The sequence below is a fragment of the Pseudonaja textilis genome, chromosome 1 (assembly GCF_049901715.1).
Source record: "Pseudonaja textilis isolate UNSWEBS1 chromosome 1, rPseTex1.2, whole genome shotgun sequence".
NCBI classification, from domain to species: Eukaryota; Metazoa; Chordata; class Lepidosauria; order Squamata; family Elapidae; genus Pseudonaja; species Pseudonaja textilis.
Genome location: NC_141990.1, coordinates 280,107,088 through 280,124,707, shown reverse-complemented (window position 1 = coordinate 280,124,707; position 17,620 = coordinate 280,107,088). Strand labels below are relative to the sequence as shown.

General features: G+C 36.6%; 1 protein-coding gene across 13 annotated transcripts in view; it reads left to right on the top strand.

Annotated features, from left to right (window-relative positions):
* HECTD1 (HECT domain E3 ubiquitin protein ligase 1) overlaps nt 1-17,620 on the top strand; it is a 72,185-nt gene that overhangs the window by 22,965 nt on the left and 31,600 nt on the right. For 8 of the 13 annotated variants that reach the window (XM_087921855.1, XM_087921861.1, XM_087921859.1 and 5 more), the window contains exons 12-20: nt 936-1,106; nt 3,930-4,152; nt 4,239-4,283; nt 6,207-6,470; nt 8,455-8,531; nt 9,943-10,077; nt 11,521-11,667; nt 13,842-13,936; nt 14,338-14,443. In XM_087921855.1, the coding sequence (XP_087777981.1) occupies nt 936-1,106; nt 3,930-4,152; nt 4,239-4,283; nt 6,207-6,470; nt 8,455-8,531; nt 9,943-10,077; nt 11,521-11,667; nt 13,842-13,936; nt 14,338-14,443 (1,263 nt within the window). The remainder of the gene's footprint in view (nt 1-935; nt 1,107-3,929; nt 4,153-4,238; nt 4,284-6,206; nt 6,471-8,454; nt 8,532-9,942; nt 10,078-11,520; nt 11,668-13,841; nt 13,937-14,337; nt 14,444-17,620) is intronic. The other 5 variants (XM_026710809.2, XM_026710827.2, XM_026710819.2 and 2 more) reach the window with 1 other exon arrangement.

Below are 17,620 nucleotides of genomic sequence, written 5' to 3'. Positions count from 1 at the left end.
CTCTGTTACTCACTGCTTTTCCAAAACATGCTAACCCCAAGATAACAAGCTCAATTCTTGGCTTTAATTAGCCGCTCCCTACTGCTACTGACAAGATTTTAATCACTTTCACACTTTCTGGTTTTGTTTGTCTCTTAAGCAATCCAAAGCTGACAGGCAAATAGCCACTGCTATCATATTTCTTTCAATAGGTATTCCCCACCACGTGTCCATTTCCTCTCTTGTAATCCCTTTCTCTCCAGTGAATGTAAATTCAAGCAGTTCCCCTCTTGCTAATCATTACAGCACTTGGGCAAACATTCCAAAGAGTGGGGAAATGGTGGAAAAGGAAAGCTGAAGCAAAATCATTAGCACAGTTGTGGTCATGTGGTTTTCCACTTAATGACTACATCACTTGGTGACCACGTTACTTGGTCCCAATTGTGGTTGCTAAACAGGAACTAGCTATATTTTGCATATATCATACAAGAATCATGTAAAAATACAAGGCTTGCCTCCAGTGGACCTTGGGTCCACTTCAGGTTTTTAAGAAGAGATTGGATAACCTTTGTCTGGAATGGTAGGATATCCTACAAGAGCAGGGGGTTGGACTAGAAGACCTCCAAGGTTCCTTCCAACTCCATTATTCTCTTTTACTTGTGCAATTGGGATTGCTATTACTTTTATACTACTTATAGATGAACTTTTTTCTCCTTCACTTAATTTTATTTTAGTTTGTTTTGCAAAGAAGCCCAAAGGTTTTTGATTTGTGTGCCTCTCTGTACCAAAATATTCCTAGCATTCAGGTTGTTAGAATAATTATTACTACTAACATGTTTAAGAATTTCTGTTCGTCAGTTTCATGTAGTCAATGTTAATTTTTGTCATAATTTTAATGGTATATCAAATCATGAAGAAATTGCTGAAGGTTTTTTCATCCTATGTTACTTTTGCAGGATGATGATGATGGCCATTTATTAGCTCTGCAGATCATAAGAGATTTAGTGGATAAAGGAGGTGATCTTTTCTTGGACCAACTTGCTAGACTTGGTGTAATAAGTAAAGTATCAACTTTGGCTGGACCATCCTCAGATGATGAAAATGAAGAAGAGTCTAAACCAGAGAAAGTAAGAATTTAATCCAATATTTAGCCATTAAATGTTCTATTAAATGTTTGAAACATTGAAATATTGAATTCAGTGACAAATGCAGAGAATTCTAGTAATGGCTTTGCTTTGCTTACAGGCAAAATATTGTGCAAGAGGATCTGTATTTATGCAGCTGTTGTTTTCTCATATTTTCTTTTGAGGGTAGGTCTAGGTTTTCAGAACATGCTTGGGAAAGTTTATTTCTTTAATTATGATGTGTTGGCACAGTCTTATATTACAACTCAGGGTAGTTTTCGGTTTGTGGTAGGGAACTATGCTTACTTAATTGTTATATTTAGAGGGAGCTCCATTGGGAAAGAAAATAATTCAGTTACTACAGTTGTCTGGGTTAAACTATAGAACATTAGTCCTAACTTTTAGTAACAAAATACTGGTGATTTGAAATAGAATTCTTGAAATTAGTCATAAAGTCTGTTAGAGAAACAGTTATGTGTACACGGCTTGTAAGTAGAGGTAAACAATTTAATGGAACCATTTATAATTAAATTCTTAATTTTTCTAACTTCATTTGACATGTGCTGATTGGTAAATGATACAGTTCTGGTCCAGTGATGGGATAAAAATTTTTTTTACTACCAGTTCTGTGGGCATGGCTTATTTGGTGGGCGTGCCTTGGTGGTCATGTGACTGGGTGGGTGTGGCTTGGTGGTAGTGATTGGGTGGGTGTGGCCAACTTGACGTCACTCACGTCAAGGTATGCCTGGCCTGGCCTCCTCGCCTCAAAGAGATACAATTTCCCTCTCTATTTATTTACTACTGCTGAACATCCAAAATACACTATTTAATCCTATGTATATATGCCATATGCATACATACATATTACATAGTATAGTGTGTATATAGGCACACAAAAAGATACATTATCTATTATATATACTGAATGTGTATGTACACACACACAGCTCTTCTAAAACTATACACATTCAACCTCATTGCATTTGGAAAAAACATACCTATAGTCCACTTTCTGCCACACATTTAACTATAACTTCTGTACATTAGAACATTGCACATGCCTTCAGATTTACCTCCCTAGCCTGCACATGACCATTAGACCCAGGAGATGTCATGAAGTGAGTAAAATGTGAAACTCATTTAACGCTCTTGCTTAGCAACCAACATTTTGGGCTCAGTTGTGGTCATAAGTGAAGGATTATCTCTGCCTTCCTCTGCACGGCAGCCTTGTCCTAATAAACTACTCTGCCAATTTTCCTCTCTTTTAGAGGCACCAAAATAATCCAGATTCAGATGATATAAGGTCTCCTGCTGGAGCAGGGGGTTGGTCTAGATGGCCTCCAAGGTTCCTTCTAACTTTGCTATTCTATGATTCTGTAAGGATCTCCTGCTGGAGCAGAGAGTTGGAATAGAACAGGGGTCTTCAAACTTGACAGCTTTAAGACTGTGGACTTCAACTCCCAGAATTCTTCCTCCAGTCATGTTAGCTCAGGAATTCTGGGAGTTGAAGTCCACAAGTCTTAAATTTGCCAAGTTTGAAGACCCTTGGCCTAGAAGATGACCTCCGAGATCCCTTCCAGCCCTAGATTGCTGTGCTGTTTCAAAGAGTTCTGAAGCCAGGGTTTGTGTCCTTCCTTCCTCTCCTTTCTTTTCTCCTTCCCTCTCTCCTTCCATGTATGTATCTATCCATCCATTCATCCATATATCTCATTCACTTTCTCCTCCCCCCTTCCCTCCCTTTCTTTCTTTCTCTCCATTCATTCCATCCCATCTGTCTACCCCTTTTCTTCCTTTATCGTTTTCTTTCCCTTTTCTCTTTCTTCTCTTCTCTCTTTTCTTTCTCTTTCTCCCTCTCTCTTTTCTCTTTCTCTGTCCCTCTCTTTCCCTCTCTGTCTCCCTCTCTCTTTCTTTCCGTCTCTTTTTCTCTTCCTCTTCCTTTCTCTCTTTCTCTCTCTCTTTCCCTCTCTTTCTATCCCTTCCCTTCCTCCTTCCCTCTCTCCTTCTAAAACTAGGAAAGGAGACCCACCTGAAACACACAGGCTTCCAAGCGCCCACCTGAAACAAACACACACACACACACACACACACACTTCCAAGTGCCTGGCAGCGTCGCTCTCGTTATGAGAGTTCTTCCTGGCCAGTCTCCAGTCCTGTGTTACCCGAAAAAGCCGGCAAGCAAGAGTCCAACAAAGGGGCTGTGGGCCGGACTTCCTCCCCTCCTGCTTTTAGGGAAAGGGAAAGGGCTGGGAAAATAAAGTGTGGCATGTGCTGCAGCCTGGCCCTCCCCACCCCCGCTGGCAGCTCTGGCTAGGCAGCTTGTCTTTGCTTTTCCTGACTGCCTGAAACCTTACCTTCCTCCGTGGCTGGCTGGTAAAAATTACAAGGTCACTTTGCTCCGCTTCTCCAAAGCGCCACTACGGCTGCGTTCTAGGTGCCAGCCACGCAGGTCCACAAGGATGGCCTTGGGATGGGTGACGCAAGCGTCGAGCGTGCTGGCAGAGCAAGCGAGTGGTGAGAGGGCAGCCGGGCAGAGCAAGCAAATGAGCGGTGACCATCGGGCGACCGGGTGACTGGTTTGGGGGCGTGGCCAGCCAGAAGTCACTACCGGTTCGGCGACCCACATTATGCTAATCTTTCTGATACATACATTTTGTCTGTTCTGTTCCTCTAGTGCTTTTTTTTAAATTTACAGACTATTATAAAATTGATAAAACTGAAAATTTGTACTTATAACTTTCAGAAAGTGCAAACTGAGTTTGCATTAAAATTGGTGGTATTTTTTTTAATGTATGTACGTTCGAGTACCTTAATAATCTTGACTTACAGGAAGATGAACCTCAAGAAGATGCCAAAGAATTGCAGCAGGGTAAACCCTATCACTGGAGAGATTGGTCCATTATTAGAGGAAGGGACTGCCTTTATATTTGGAGTGATGCTGCAGCCTTGGAACTATCAAATGGGAGCAATGGATGGTTCAGATTCATTTTGGATGGGAAGCTAGCTACAATGTATTCCAGTGGCAGTCCTGAAGGAGGATCTGACAGCTCAGGTACAATCTTGTAATCAAGGAATACTTTAAAGAGTTAATTACAAATTATGTTTATGTGTTTGATTTTGAGACGTTCTGTTTTACAGGAATTGCCTCCCTAAATAGTAAAGGATGTAAACAGGTGGAAGGTGGTCAGTGATGCTTTTGTCAAATTGGCATGTAATAGTAACTTCTAGTAACTCTGTTCAGTGAACATCGTAGCTTCATGTTTTCATTCTTTTCCATGCATACTAATATTAAACAATCATTAAAGGGTAATGCGTAAGAATGGTAAACTGCATTCCAGGTTTAGAAATTGGAATGATGTGGCTTGCATCTGGCTAGCAGAATGAAATGCATGTATGTGTGACAAGTAGTATAAACTTCCTCAGCCAAACTGAAATTGTGACAGACATTCAGCAGAAATGTTTCACACTGAATTTTACTAAGCTGTCTGTAGTTTTTAAACTTAATAGATATTGCCTGCTGTCTCCTTTTAGTAGTTTTTTATAATTGCAACAACTAATTTTTAAATATAAGGAAGTAATAGTAAAAATAGTGTGCAACGGAACTATAGGATTGCTGTACAATAACTTAAGATTCAAATTCTCAGGAAATGACTTTTCCCATGATGTGAAGCTAAAAGAATACTGTGAGGATTCATTCTGAATAAGTTTGTGATTGATAACGGAATTCAGCTTTAGAAATATTAGGAAATACTTTAATCCCCAAGATGGTGCTGGAGTGTGAGTGTGTATGAGCAGCCAACTAGCTTCAAGGCTAGTGCTATACTCAACTGGCTGGATCAGGGAATCGGTATGTCTGAATGGAATAACTGTGTCATAATTTGGCACATTTTTTCTAGTCCTGAGAAGTATTTTCATTGCATTTTTGCATACTTTGGAATATGTTTTCAATTCCTTTCGGGTGGGTTTATGTCTTTGTTCATTCCGATTAAGCTGGATTTAATACAGTCCTTTATCCTTTAATCCTGTGCATGAATCTTGTCAAAAATGGGCATCTTTAAGTGTTTCTCTGAAAGAGAAAACAGATCACCAAAACCAGAGTAAATTATAAATCCTTCAAAGGTTCCTTAGAAATAAAAAAAAATCTGTGTAATTAAAATAACAACAACAACCAACAATAGTCCAGCAGCTTCCAGGGTAGAAAACAAGTGGAAGATCTTCACAGCAAGTAGATCACATTGGAAGCCATTTGTAGGCCGTGTAATCCTGCTTTCAGATTCCCCATAATTTTTTCTTGGGGTGGAGGTGTTCAGTATAAAGGTTTCGCCTTTATGCTGGAAGTGTACGTGTGTATTTTCACATGTCTACATTGTGCTACTGATTCTTGGAATAATAGTGTGGGCTTGGGTAGGAATCATCGTGATTAAGGTACTTAAACATAAGTACTTGGGGCATGATTGATTCTTAGTTGGATTAAGTGTTTTAATGAATGTTGAATGAACTTGGATAATACAATCTTTTGAGAATATATTTTATGGAAGAGAAAGAGAAAGGTAGTTTTTAAGATTTGTGCTGTAGTGAAAATATAAGTACAAAACAAATTTTATGCAATTATGCAGCATATTACATTGATATAGTTTGCTATTGTAGCAGATTAAATAATTCTAAATAATTCTAAATGCTTCTCACAAGAAGATGACACTTGTGAAATATCTTAGATTTTCTCCTTTAATTTCTTGCCCTATCCAATCCTTCTTTCAGAATTTAAATGCTTCCTTTTAATATCAATCATAGAAAAATGAAGAAAAATGGTGGGGTTTCTGTTAGTAAATGTTCAACTGCCTAATTTGGTTTCTTTGATTGTTTTAAAAATAGATTGATTGCATTTAATTTTTTCCAGTACATTTTCCAAAGCATGTTAATGTTATATTGCCCCTCTTAAGTTTCATTATTGTAAACTGCTTTATTATCTGATCAGTGTGTAAACAGTCCTGAGAACTTGAATCCAAAATCTAAATCTGCACTTGTTTCATGAGATACATTCTTTCATGGAAACTAAATTAAGTATTAAATAAAATATAAATTAATTTTTTTATTCTTTTTAAATAGAAAGCCGAAGTGAATTTTTAGAGAAGTTACAGCGGGCTCGAAGTCAGGTAAAGCCATCCACAACCAGCCAGCCAATTTTATCAGCCCCAGGACCTTCTAAACTTACAGTAGGAAATTGGTCTCTTACCTGTCTAAAGGAAGGAGAAATTGCTATTCATAATTCAGATGGTCAGCAAGCTACAATCTTAAAAGAAGATCTACCAGGTTTTGTTTTTGAGTCCAATAGAGGAACTAAGCACTCATTTACAGCTGAAACTTCTTTAGGTGAGTATGCAGTTTTATATAATGAATATTATATATTATCCTCAGGCTGGTGCTTTCGGCTTTGTGCCAGTGCAAGCAGTGTGTTATCAGTGGGAGGGGGGAGGGTGCGCTGGTGTTCTGGGCTGGTTGGCTGTGCTGCTGCCTCTTGATTGGTTGATGGAGTTGATGTTGGTATAATGGGCTGTGTGATAGCCTTGTGAGTTTTGTTGTGGAGATATCCTGGATCTTGTGCTGTGATCTCCTGGGTTGTTTGTTTTGTGGTGATCTTTTTTCCATTAGCCTCCTGTGTTTTAACAGCTTGGGTAATGGGTTGTGTGATGAGCTTGCAAGTTCTTTTGTTGTGGTATCCTGGGCCCTGCGTTGTAATCTCCTGGGTTGTTTGTGTTTTGATCTCTTTTCCATTAGCCTCCTGTGTTGTAATGACTTGGGTAATGGGTTGTGTGATGACCTTGTGAGTTTTATTGCTGTGGTATCCTTGGTCTTGTGCTGTGATTTCTTGGGTCGTTTGCTGTGTTACAACTTCTTGAGTTCTTGTGGTGTAATTTCCTGAGTTTTCTGATGTGATATCCTGAGCAGGTGGCTGTGATGTAGCATTCTGGGTTTTGGTCTGGCTTCAAGTTTGGGGTCTGGGTTTGTGTTCTTGGCGTGTGTCAGCTTGTTTGGTTTTGGGGTCAGGGGGTGTGACAGCTGGCGAAGCAGCCATGGTCTGGTTTCTGGATGGTGGTTGTCCTTGGTTTATAGGATGGGTTTGGGCCTGGGTCTGATGAGGGGGATTGGCGGTGGTGTCCCGTGTCTTTTTGGGTCTGGTGTTGGTTTTCGTGGCTGGGACTCGTTTGTTGGGGAGGACTAGTTTCCAGATGTCTGGTGGGCGGGAGGTATCATCCCATTTATTCATATTATGGGGGTGTTTCTGTATTTCGATGGCTTCCCTGATTATTCTCTTGCTGGAGTGTTCAGTGTTGGATATTAATTTGGTTCCTTTGAAATTAATTTCATGTCTTGTGGCTTTAAGGTGATGGAAGAGGGAGGAAATATTTTCTTCTTTTCTGACTGCGTTTTTGTGTTCTGCAATGCGTGCATTTATTCTCCTGTTGGTTTGTCCAATGTACGTGGCTGGGCAATTGTTGCATGGTATTTCATAAACTCCTTGGTTTTCTAGCTGGATCTTGTCTTTGGGGTTTCTTAGGATGTTGGCTATTTTTTGGTCCGTGCCAAAGGCTGTGCTGATATTGTGTTTGTGGAGAATTTTGCTGATTTTATCTGTGGTGCCTTTGTTGTAGGGGAGGAGTGCGATACCATTGTCTTGTTCTGTGTCTTGGTTTTTTGGGGGTATCTCTCTTCAGATTAGGTTATGCTGAGTTGTTGCCCTCCTACGGCCTCCTCCACATCTCCTGATGTACTGGCCTGTCTCCTGGTAGCACCTCCATGCTCTGGACACTACGTTGACAGATACAGCAAACCTTGCCACAGCTCGCATTGATGTGCCATCCTGGATGAGCTGCACTACCTGAGCCACTTGTGTGTGTTGTAGACTCTGCCTCATGCTACCACTAGAGTGAAAGCACCGCCAGCATTCAAAAGTGACCAAATCATCAGTCCGAAAGCATAGGAATTGAGAAGTGGTCTGTGGTCACCACCTGCAGAACCACTCCTTTATTGGGGATGTCTTGCTAACTGCCTATGCTTTCCACCTGTTGTCTATTCCATTTGCACAACAGCATGTGAAATTGATTGTCAATCAGTGTTGCTACCTAAGTGGACAGTTTGATTTCACAGAAGTGTGATTGACTTGGAGTTACATTGTGTTGTTTAAGTGTTCCCTTTATTTTTTTGAGCAGTGTATAACAGTGGGTTAAAAAATCCAGAATTATGTACATTGAGGGAATGATTCTCGATTATGCAAACTTCATCTGAACAGGAGTCTGACTTAACTGTATTATATTGGGGTTCAGTGGTAACCTAAATTTTAGCTGTTGTTTTTCAGGATCAGAATTTGTGACTGGTTGGACTGGAAAACGGGGCAGAAAACTAAAATCCAAGTTGGAAAAAACAAAACAAAAGGTTAGGATAATTTCTGCCAATTTAAAATAGTTTAAATGTCTTCATTTTTAACTATTCCTTATATATACTGTTTGCTAGTCAGATATACTTCAAATGGTAAGCCTGCCTATATTTTAAATCAAATTAAATAATAACTTCAGCTATGAAAGAGAAAAAAACTTACTGATTTTTTAAAAAATGGATATAATATCTCAGGAGTAAAGAATAGGGCTAAACTGAAACAGTGCCTGTTATAACATATAACGTATCTGTATAGGTATATATCAACTAGAAACACAATATTATCTGTTTCTAAGACATTATCTTCAGGTGCGTGACAAGAACCATCAGAAGCAGCAGAGCTTTCATATATCCATCATAGTAGTGCTATAGCCATTTTGGGGATGATTAGTTAGAGACAAAGGTGCAGTGTCTGGTTCTTTCCCATAAAAGAAGAGATCTGGGGAAAAAAGTCATTGACTTCATTGAGAGACTATGTTATAAATAACACCTGTAGAACGTGGTGTTCTCAATTTGCAGAAATGTTATTTACAATTTAATAATTTTATGTCCCATATTCACAATTACACATAGTTTCTATGGTTTTATTTTCAAACCAGCTTTCTATCTGAATTCAAGATGACTTTTGTAAAAAATTAAATGTAGAAAAACTTTAAAAATCAACAAAGCTAAAATGAAAAAGTAAAGTTTTTTCAACATCTTTGGTTTTTTTTTAAAGTATAAAATATTTTTAACTACAATCTCAGACATCTCTGGAAGAGGCATTTCACAGATGTTGATGGTGACCAGTCTAGAAAAAGTGCTGTTGTTTGTAAAATTTCACTGGGACTCTGAACTGAACCTTTTTAAAGATTAATCCATATTATAATTCATGGTTTGTGACTCTTTGGAATTTAAAATTGAAGTTCCTGGCTTATCATTCTCTGGAATCTAAAACTAACTGGCAGCCTTTCAATATTGTTAGGTGATTGGCAATTAAGAGTTTTAATTCAGACATAGTCTGATCTGTTTTTAATTGATTAATATATCTTGTAACGAGAGGAGCTAAGCGAGTGGTATTCAGCAGGTACTGACCAGTTCTGGAGAACCAGTAGTGGAAATTTTGAATAGTTTGGAGAACTGGCAAATACCCCCTCTGACTGGAAATTTTACAGTATCCTTCTCCTGCCATGCCCACCAAGCCACGCCCACAGAACCGGTAGTAAAAAAAATTTGAATCCCATCACTGGAGTGATTGCACAGTGTGTATTAATATGCTGATTATGCATAACCAGATTTCATTGACAGTTTGACTTACTGTTTGCTAAGAAATAATTTTCTTACCTACTATTTTGTAAACAAAACATATCCAGAAACCTCAGAAAATTATTAATGTATATGTGAATGTATTTTTGTATCTCTAAATAATCAGGTACGAACTATGGCCAGAGACTTATATGACGACCATTTTAAAGCAGTCGAAAGTATGCCTAGAGGTGTAGTCGTAACGCTCAGGAATATAGCAACTCAATTAGAGTCTTCATGGGAACTTCATACGAACAGACAGGCAAGTTTCATGAGTGAAATGAAATATTGACATAGTTGTTTTTTGGTTGGCATTCCCTTGATTCAAACTTAATTCTCTTTCTCAACCACTAGCCACTCATTGCATGGGTTGGATATCTTGGAAATATCACCAATAGAATTTTAATTTGAGAGATGGAACGTTACAAGAAGTCACCATTCAACTCAAATATACTGGACAAATAGTGACCTATTTCCAATGTCCACTTTTTTAGGAGAGGGTTTCAAAAGAAGTAATTGGACTGTTATTGCAAAAATAGAAACATTTCAGCCTGGGTTTAGCATGAAGAAGGCGTTAACCACAGTGCCGATCTCTGGGAGGACTGGGTAAAAGTAGTCTCAATAATGTTATTCTTCTGGGCTGTCTAAAACTGTTAGGACTGGGAGAATTTATAATATAATTATTATCCGCTTTGAAATAAGAGTTCTTGGGCGGAGGATTGAGCCCATTAATAGCTCATTAATTGAGGGTGTTGAAGACCTCAATTATACCCAATTGTATATCTTGGTCCCTGGCTGAATAAACAATGCTGGTAAAATGTCCAGATCTGGATGGAAAAGAACTGAGTGACATTCAGCCCAGCAGACAGGTTTCTACGCTTACTCTTTCTAGCAAAATTATACAAGTTTGAACAATGTTTATTTGTTTATTACATTTCTATGTTGCCTGAGTCACAATTATGCTGGGTTTAAAGTTTGGGACTCTTGCTGACTCACAGTTCATGCACGAGGGGCAAGCAGCAGCTGTGGCCAAGACAACCTTTATATAGCTTCATATTGTGTGCATGTTGTCACCTTTCCTGGAATGGCAGGCATTACTTACACTCACTTGTGTCTTAATCATCTCTCTATTGAACTGTTGTAACATTCTACATGGGGCGGCCATTAAGAATATTTATGAGCTATATGTACCTCATCCATCAACTTAAAGTGATAGGTACACCCAGAAATACTTGTTTATATTGTAAGAGGTGCCGTGATAACTCCTTCACAGGCCTTCTTCATTGCTGTCCCAATTTTTCTGGAATAGCATCCCTCTTCCGTGTACAGAATGCCACCCTTTCTCTTGAATTTTAGAAAACTGGTGCAAACCTTGTTCCATCAAGCCAGGAGGGTTGAATTGTTGTAACTTCATCTTGATCAGAGGGTTTTTTTTCCAATTAATGCTGTTTATGTTTTATTCATGATTCCTGGTTCCATAAAATATCATGAAAGTCTCTTGATTATATAAAATGCCAATATATTGGGGAGATACAATGTAGCATTTTTCTGACCTTTTAATACTTAATCTAAGTTATATTTAGGCGGCACAAAATATTCCACGTATATGAAAACTGTTCCTGTAAAATTCTTATATGTGTGATTTGACCATCTGTGTAGAATAATGTGTCATTAATGGAAGAATTATTACTTCATTCTCCTTTAGTTTATTGAGGGAGAAAACACTTGGAGAGATTTAATGAAGACTGCCCTGGAAAATTTAATTGTCCTGCTAAAGGATGAAACTACAATTTCACCATATGAAATGTGCAGCAGTGGCTTGGTGCAAGCTCTCCTTACTGTACTGAATAATGTAAGTTTATTTCGGGACTAGTATAGTATTGGATTCGGAAAAGCAGAATCCAAATTTTCACTCAGCTATAAATATACTGTTGACCTACATCAGTTATTTTCCTACCAACTTGTTGGTAGAATGCAGAAATGATAACTTCCAACACCTTTTTAAAAAGGGTGGAATATAAAAAAAATTATTAAATAAAAATATCTATCTTCATGTAGCAATAGATTTGTTTAATTTTTTAAAATTTGGGGCAGGTTTATCTATCAACAACCATTATATGCGGCCAGTATAAATTTCTAAGTATCCTAGGCAATACAGAAATTGTTTAGAACTTTGCTGTAGAAAAGACCAAAAACAAGAAGATACTTTCTCTTGCTTCTTTTCCTTAGTAAAATGTCCCATGATTTCTAAAACATTCTGTATTAATCTATATGGAATGTTTGGTCCAAATACATACAGGTAGTCCTCAACTTACAACCATTCATTTAGTGGCATGTATTTATGATGGTTGTGGTGTCCCAGGGTCATGAGATCGTCTTTTGCAACATTCTGACAAGCAAGGTCAACGGGGAAGCAGATTCACTTAACAACCGTATTACTATCTTTATAACTGCAGTGATTCACTTAACAACTGTGGCAAGACAGGCCTGTTGAAAAGAATCGCTTAATAACTATTTTGTTTAGCAACAGAAATTTTAGGCTCAATTGTGGTATATTGAGAACTACTTGTATATATTTTAGTTTACATTTTCAGTCATTTTTATTAGTCTTGCAAAAGGCTTTCTGCATTAGATAATATAATGGCAATTGGCTTAGACCTAGATGATTGTTATAAAAGCTATAGATCTGTGTTAAATCAGTTAAATCTACATGGTAGGACATATTTTTGGTATTTTTCATGAATACAGACATTGCAGATCTGTTATTGTGTTATTGGGAGGTTTCTCTGAAGTCATATCTTGGCCAGAGAGGTCTTTCAATTTGATTAATAGATTTAACATGGCTTGCCCCTGGAGACTATTCTAGGGCTTCCTAAATGACATAAGAGATTGTTTATGCTTGACATGGCTTTGGGGACCCTTTTAGTGCTAAGGAATTTTGAGATGAAAAGTCTTTCAATACGATTACCCCCAAATTTCCTCTCTGGAGTTGACAAACTAAATAAGCTCCTCTATACTCATCTTTGACTGTACGTGCATAAAACACTCTTACATTCCGAATTAGTGACATCGTTTGCATATTGTGCCATGATGTGGGTGGATAAAAGAATTATATTGAGAAATTGGGGAAGTGATATTATTCCAGATGTTAAGAAGTAGCTTTTGGAAATGTGTGGCCTGCTATGAAAAGACAATACAGGTAATTCTCAATTAACAACCACAATGGAGCCCAAAATTTATGTTGCTAAATGAGACCTCTGCTAAGTGAGTTTTGCTGCATTTCTTGCCAGATTTGTTAAGTGAATCACTGCAATTCTTAAATTACTAACATAGTTGTTAAGTGAATGTGGCTTCCCCGTTGACTTGGCTTGTCAGAAGGTCATAAAAGGGGATCACATGACATTGGGACACTGCAATTGTTGTAAATATGAGTCAGTTGCCAATCATCTGAATTTTGATCACATGACCGTGGGAATGCTGCAAAGGTCGTAAGTGTGAAAAACCATCGTAAGTCATATTTTAAGCAACATTGTAACGAACAGTTGTAAGTCAAGGACTGTAGCTGTACTTTCTACTAATCAAAGAATGAAGCAATATGTATTACAGGCAGAGATTTTGTGATATTTTACAATAACATTTTGTAATGACTGGTTTTCAGTGTTTTATGATATTACTAAATAGTAATTAGTGATAATTTTAATATATAAAGTAGATTATTTTCTTTTTAAAAAATCATTTTCAGTATATATTATTTTTTTCTTTGAATATAAAAGATTTCGTGTAGTTGTTTCCTTGAGTATATTTAGTATTTTCTCAAGATTTTGCAATTTGAAAAAGCATTGTGCAAAGCATGTGAAATATTTATAAATGCCTGGGTTAACATAATAAGGCAAAAAACTCTAAATTTTAATAGCATATGTGGCTCTAACCAATTCAGATATATGCTCTATGATATTAAGCTTCATTCACACTTAGTATGTGGCCTGTTATTTTTTACTAGCATTAAATAGTGTTTTCTTATCTTAGAATATGGATTACGATTTGAAACAAGACTGTAGTCAATTAGTGGAAAGAATAAATGTGTTCAAAACAGCTTTCAGTGAAAATGAAGATGATGAAAGGTAACTTAAAGTCGCTGAACATATTACAAATGTACTATGACATGACAAACATTTTATAATGTTTCCAACACTAAAAACAAACACATATTGTATGATATCACCCCCAAAAAATTATTAGCCAATGATTGATTGAATTTGCCCATTTCTTAGAGCAGTGCTTTTCTCCTTCCCAGTATATATGAATTATTGCTACAGTTTAACATGTACTTAGCAGAGAACTGCCATTTAAAAAACAACAACATTATTTTGGATTCCCCATGTTTATCTAGGCAAACAATATTTTCTAATAAATGGAGTTTGATACTTTGGTATATTGTATACACTGTGTCTAATTTGAATTCATTTTTTAAATAATATATTCTCCAAATATTTTATAGTGCTTATTTTCTCTTTGATCATAGTCGTCCGGCAGTTGCATTAATTCGGAAATTGATAGCAGTACTGGAATCTATTGAACGGCTTCCGTTACATTTGTATGATTCACCGGGATCATCCTATAATCTGCAGGTAATTTTGCAGTCCTATGAAAATCTACTATGTCATGTTGTAGAGGAATTTACTATTAACGGCAGATTTTTTTTAATGATTTTTTTTAAATATACAAATTCAAAGACAAACATTTAAATAAGTGCAGATATTTAACCATTAAAAACAAGAGAACTAATCTGGTCGGATCCCGAGGGAAGAACTCTGGTTATACAAGTTTGGATAAACCACATCACATTTTTACTTGTAGCAATCTATGCCCCAAATGATGACCAGGGGAAATTTTTTAAACACCTTCACCAAAAAATAGTAGGCTTTGAAAAAAGAAACATTTGCTTGATTGGCGATTTTAACTCCATTGCAGACTACCAGAAAGACCATAGTAATATGGGGAAAAACAAGAAGGGGAAAAGGGAACTCTCTGCAGCATGTAAGGAAATGTTGAGAGAGTTAAATTTAAAAGATCTATGGAGGGAACGGAATCTTGAAGGAAAACAATTTACATATTATTCTAACCCACATAAGATTTGGACCAGAATAGATATGGCTTGGATGGATTTGGACTTGGCTAATGAAATAAAAGAAATCAAAATTCTACCGAATGAATGGGCTGATCATAACCCAATACAGCTAATTTGGAGGGATAGGAGACGAATAAAAAAAGATGGACACTAAATAACCAAATTGTAAACGAAGAAGAGTATATTAATAAACTGAAAGAGGAGCTAAATTATTTTCTAAAAGATAATAATAATGAAACAACTTCAAAACAGAACATTTGGGATACTATGAAAGCAATTATAAGAGGCACAACAATTTCCTATAATGCTATGAGAAACAAGAGAATTTATGCCCAACAAAACGCTACATAACAACAAATCCAAGACTTAGAAACACAATTACAAAAACCCCTAAGACCCAAGGACTACAAAATCAGTTAATACTAGCCAAACATAAGCTGAATTTAATTGAACAAGATAAATTAGAAGTTAGCTTGAGAAGGTCCAAACAAAATTATTTTGAACACGCCAATAAACCAGGAAGATGGCTATCTTATAAACTTAAAAAAGAAAAAGAAAAGAGATTGATACACCAATTAATAGATGAGAAAGGCATCCCACAACATGAGATTGAGAAGAAAAGGATATTATATTAAACTATTTCCAAAGATTATATAAAAAAGAAGAAATCAATGAGGATAAAATAAGAACTTATCTGGAGAATACGAATGATAAAACAATAGGGGAAGGAGACAAAGAATTACTAAATAAGGATATTACATGGTCTGAGTTAAAATCTGCAATGGAAAATCAATGTAATAATAAATCCCCTGGTCCAGATGGGATTCCAGTAGAATTATATAAAGCCACATTAGATTTAGTAGGGCCTCTGATGCTGGAAGTGTTTAATGAAGTACTTTCGGCTGCCAAAATGCCAGACTCATGGAGGGAGGCGTTGATTGCGTTAATTCAAGGAGGATGTGGATGCCAGATATATCAACAATTATAGACCAATCTCACTTTTAAATGCCGATTATAAATTATTTACCTCAATTATTGCGAATAGAGTAAAACAAGTTTTAAATTTATACATTCATGAAGACCAAAATGGTTTCCTTCCATTCCGCCAAATTAAAAACAATTTAAGAACCGTTATTGACGCCTTAGAATATTATGAAGCTCATCCAGAGAAACAATTTACACTCTTGTTTCTAGATGCGGAGAAAGCATTCGATAACTTACATTGGCACTTCTTAATACAAAAAATCTATAACATGAATCTGGGCACTAAATTGAGAATATTATCACAACAATTTACAATACCCAACAAGCCAATATACTAATTAATGGTGAACAAACAGGCCCACTAAGCATTGAAAAGGGCGTTAGACAGGGTTGCCCTCTCACCCCTCTTATTTATATTTGCTTTAGAATCATTGTTAACGCGGATAAGACAAAATCCTGAAATTCAAGGGGTTAGGGTCAAGGCAGAGGAATATAAATTACAGGCGTTTGCAGACGATATGGTTTTCTTCCTAGAGGATCCCATGGAGAAAGGACATAATCTAATAAAAGAACTAGAACAATATGGTTCAGTAGCAGGACTAAAGATCAACAGAAATAAGACGAAATTACTGACTAAAAATCTAACAGAGAACCAGAGGAAAGAATTAGAAAAACCATGGGGATACAGGTAACAAAAAGGTCAAATATTTAGGCATATGGTTAACACCACATAGTAAATCACTCAAAGAGAATAATTATGATAAACTGTTACAGCAAATTAAGAAAGATCTAGAATCCTGGAATAAGTTGCAGCTTTCTTTACTGGGCAGGATTGCCACAATCAAAATGAACATTTTACCAAAACTCCTTTACTTATTCCAGACAATCCCAATAAAATTACCAAAAATTTTTTTGATGATATAAATAAGGTAACTCTTAAATTTATTTGGCAAGGGAAAAAGCTAGAATCAGTATTAAGGCCTTACAAGATGCAAAAAGTAGAGGTGGGCTAGCGCTTCCAAACTGGGAATTATATTATTGGGCAGCCAACTTACTATGGTTAAAAGACTGGGTCAATTTACGGAATAAAAGAACTCTAGCCTTGGAAGGGCACGACCTTCAGAGAGGATGGCACGCATTTCTATGGGATGTGGGGAAAACTAAACAGGCGTACTTTCATAGACATCTTATTAGAGATTCACTATTAACTAATTGGAAAAAATATGTAAAAACATTATTTAAAAATTCGATTTGGCTTTCAACAATGGAGGCAATGGTTCATCCCAACAATTTGGATATAACAAAATGACTAAATATAAAGATTTATTAGATCCTTTAGGGAAACTAAGAACTCGACAGGACTTACAGGAACAGGGATTTAAAATTGATCAGTGGTTATATATACAAATCCATAGTAGATACAAACAAGATATCAAAGAGTTTGGAATTTATAGCAAATTACAACACTTAGATAAAATCTTATTAGGATCAAATAAAAAGAATATTTCTAAATTTTATAAATATTTATTGGAGGTAGAATTAGAGCAAGAGATAGTGAAAGGGAACATGATAATGTGGAGTAGGAATATTGGAAGAAGCATTACATTAACAGAATGGGAAAAGATCTGGAATAGAATCATTAAGATTACGAAATCTGCATGCGTACAAAGAAAATATGTATAAAATGTTATAT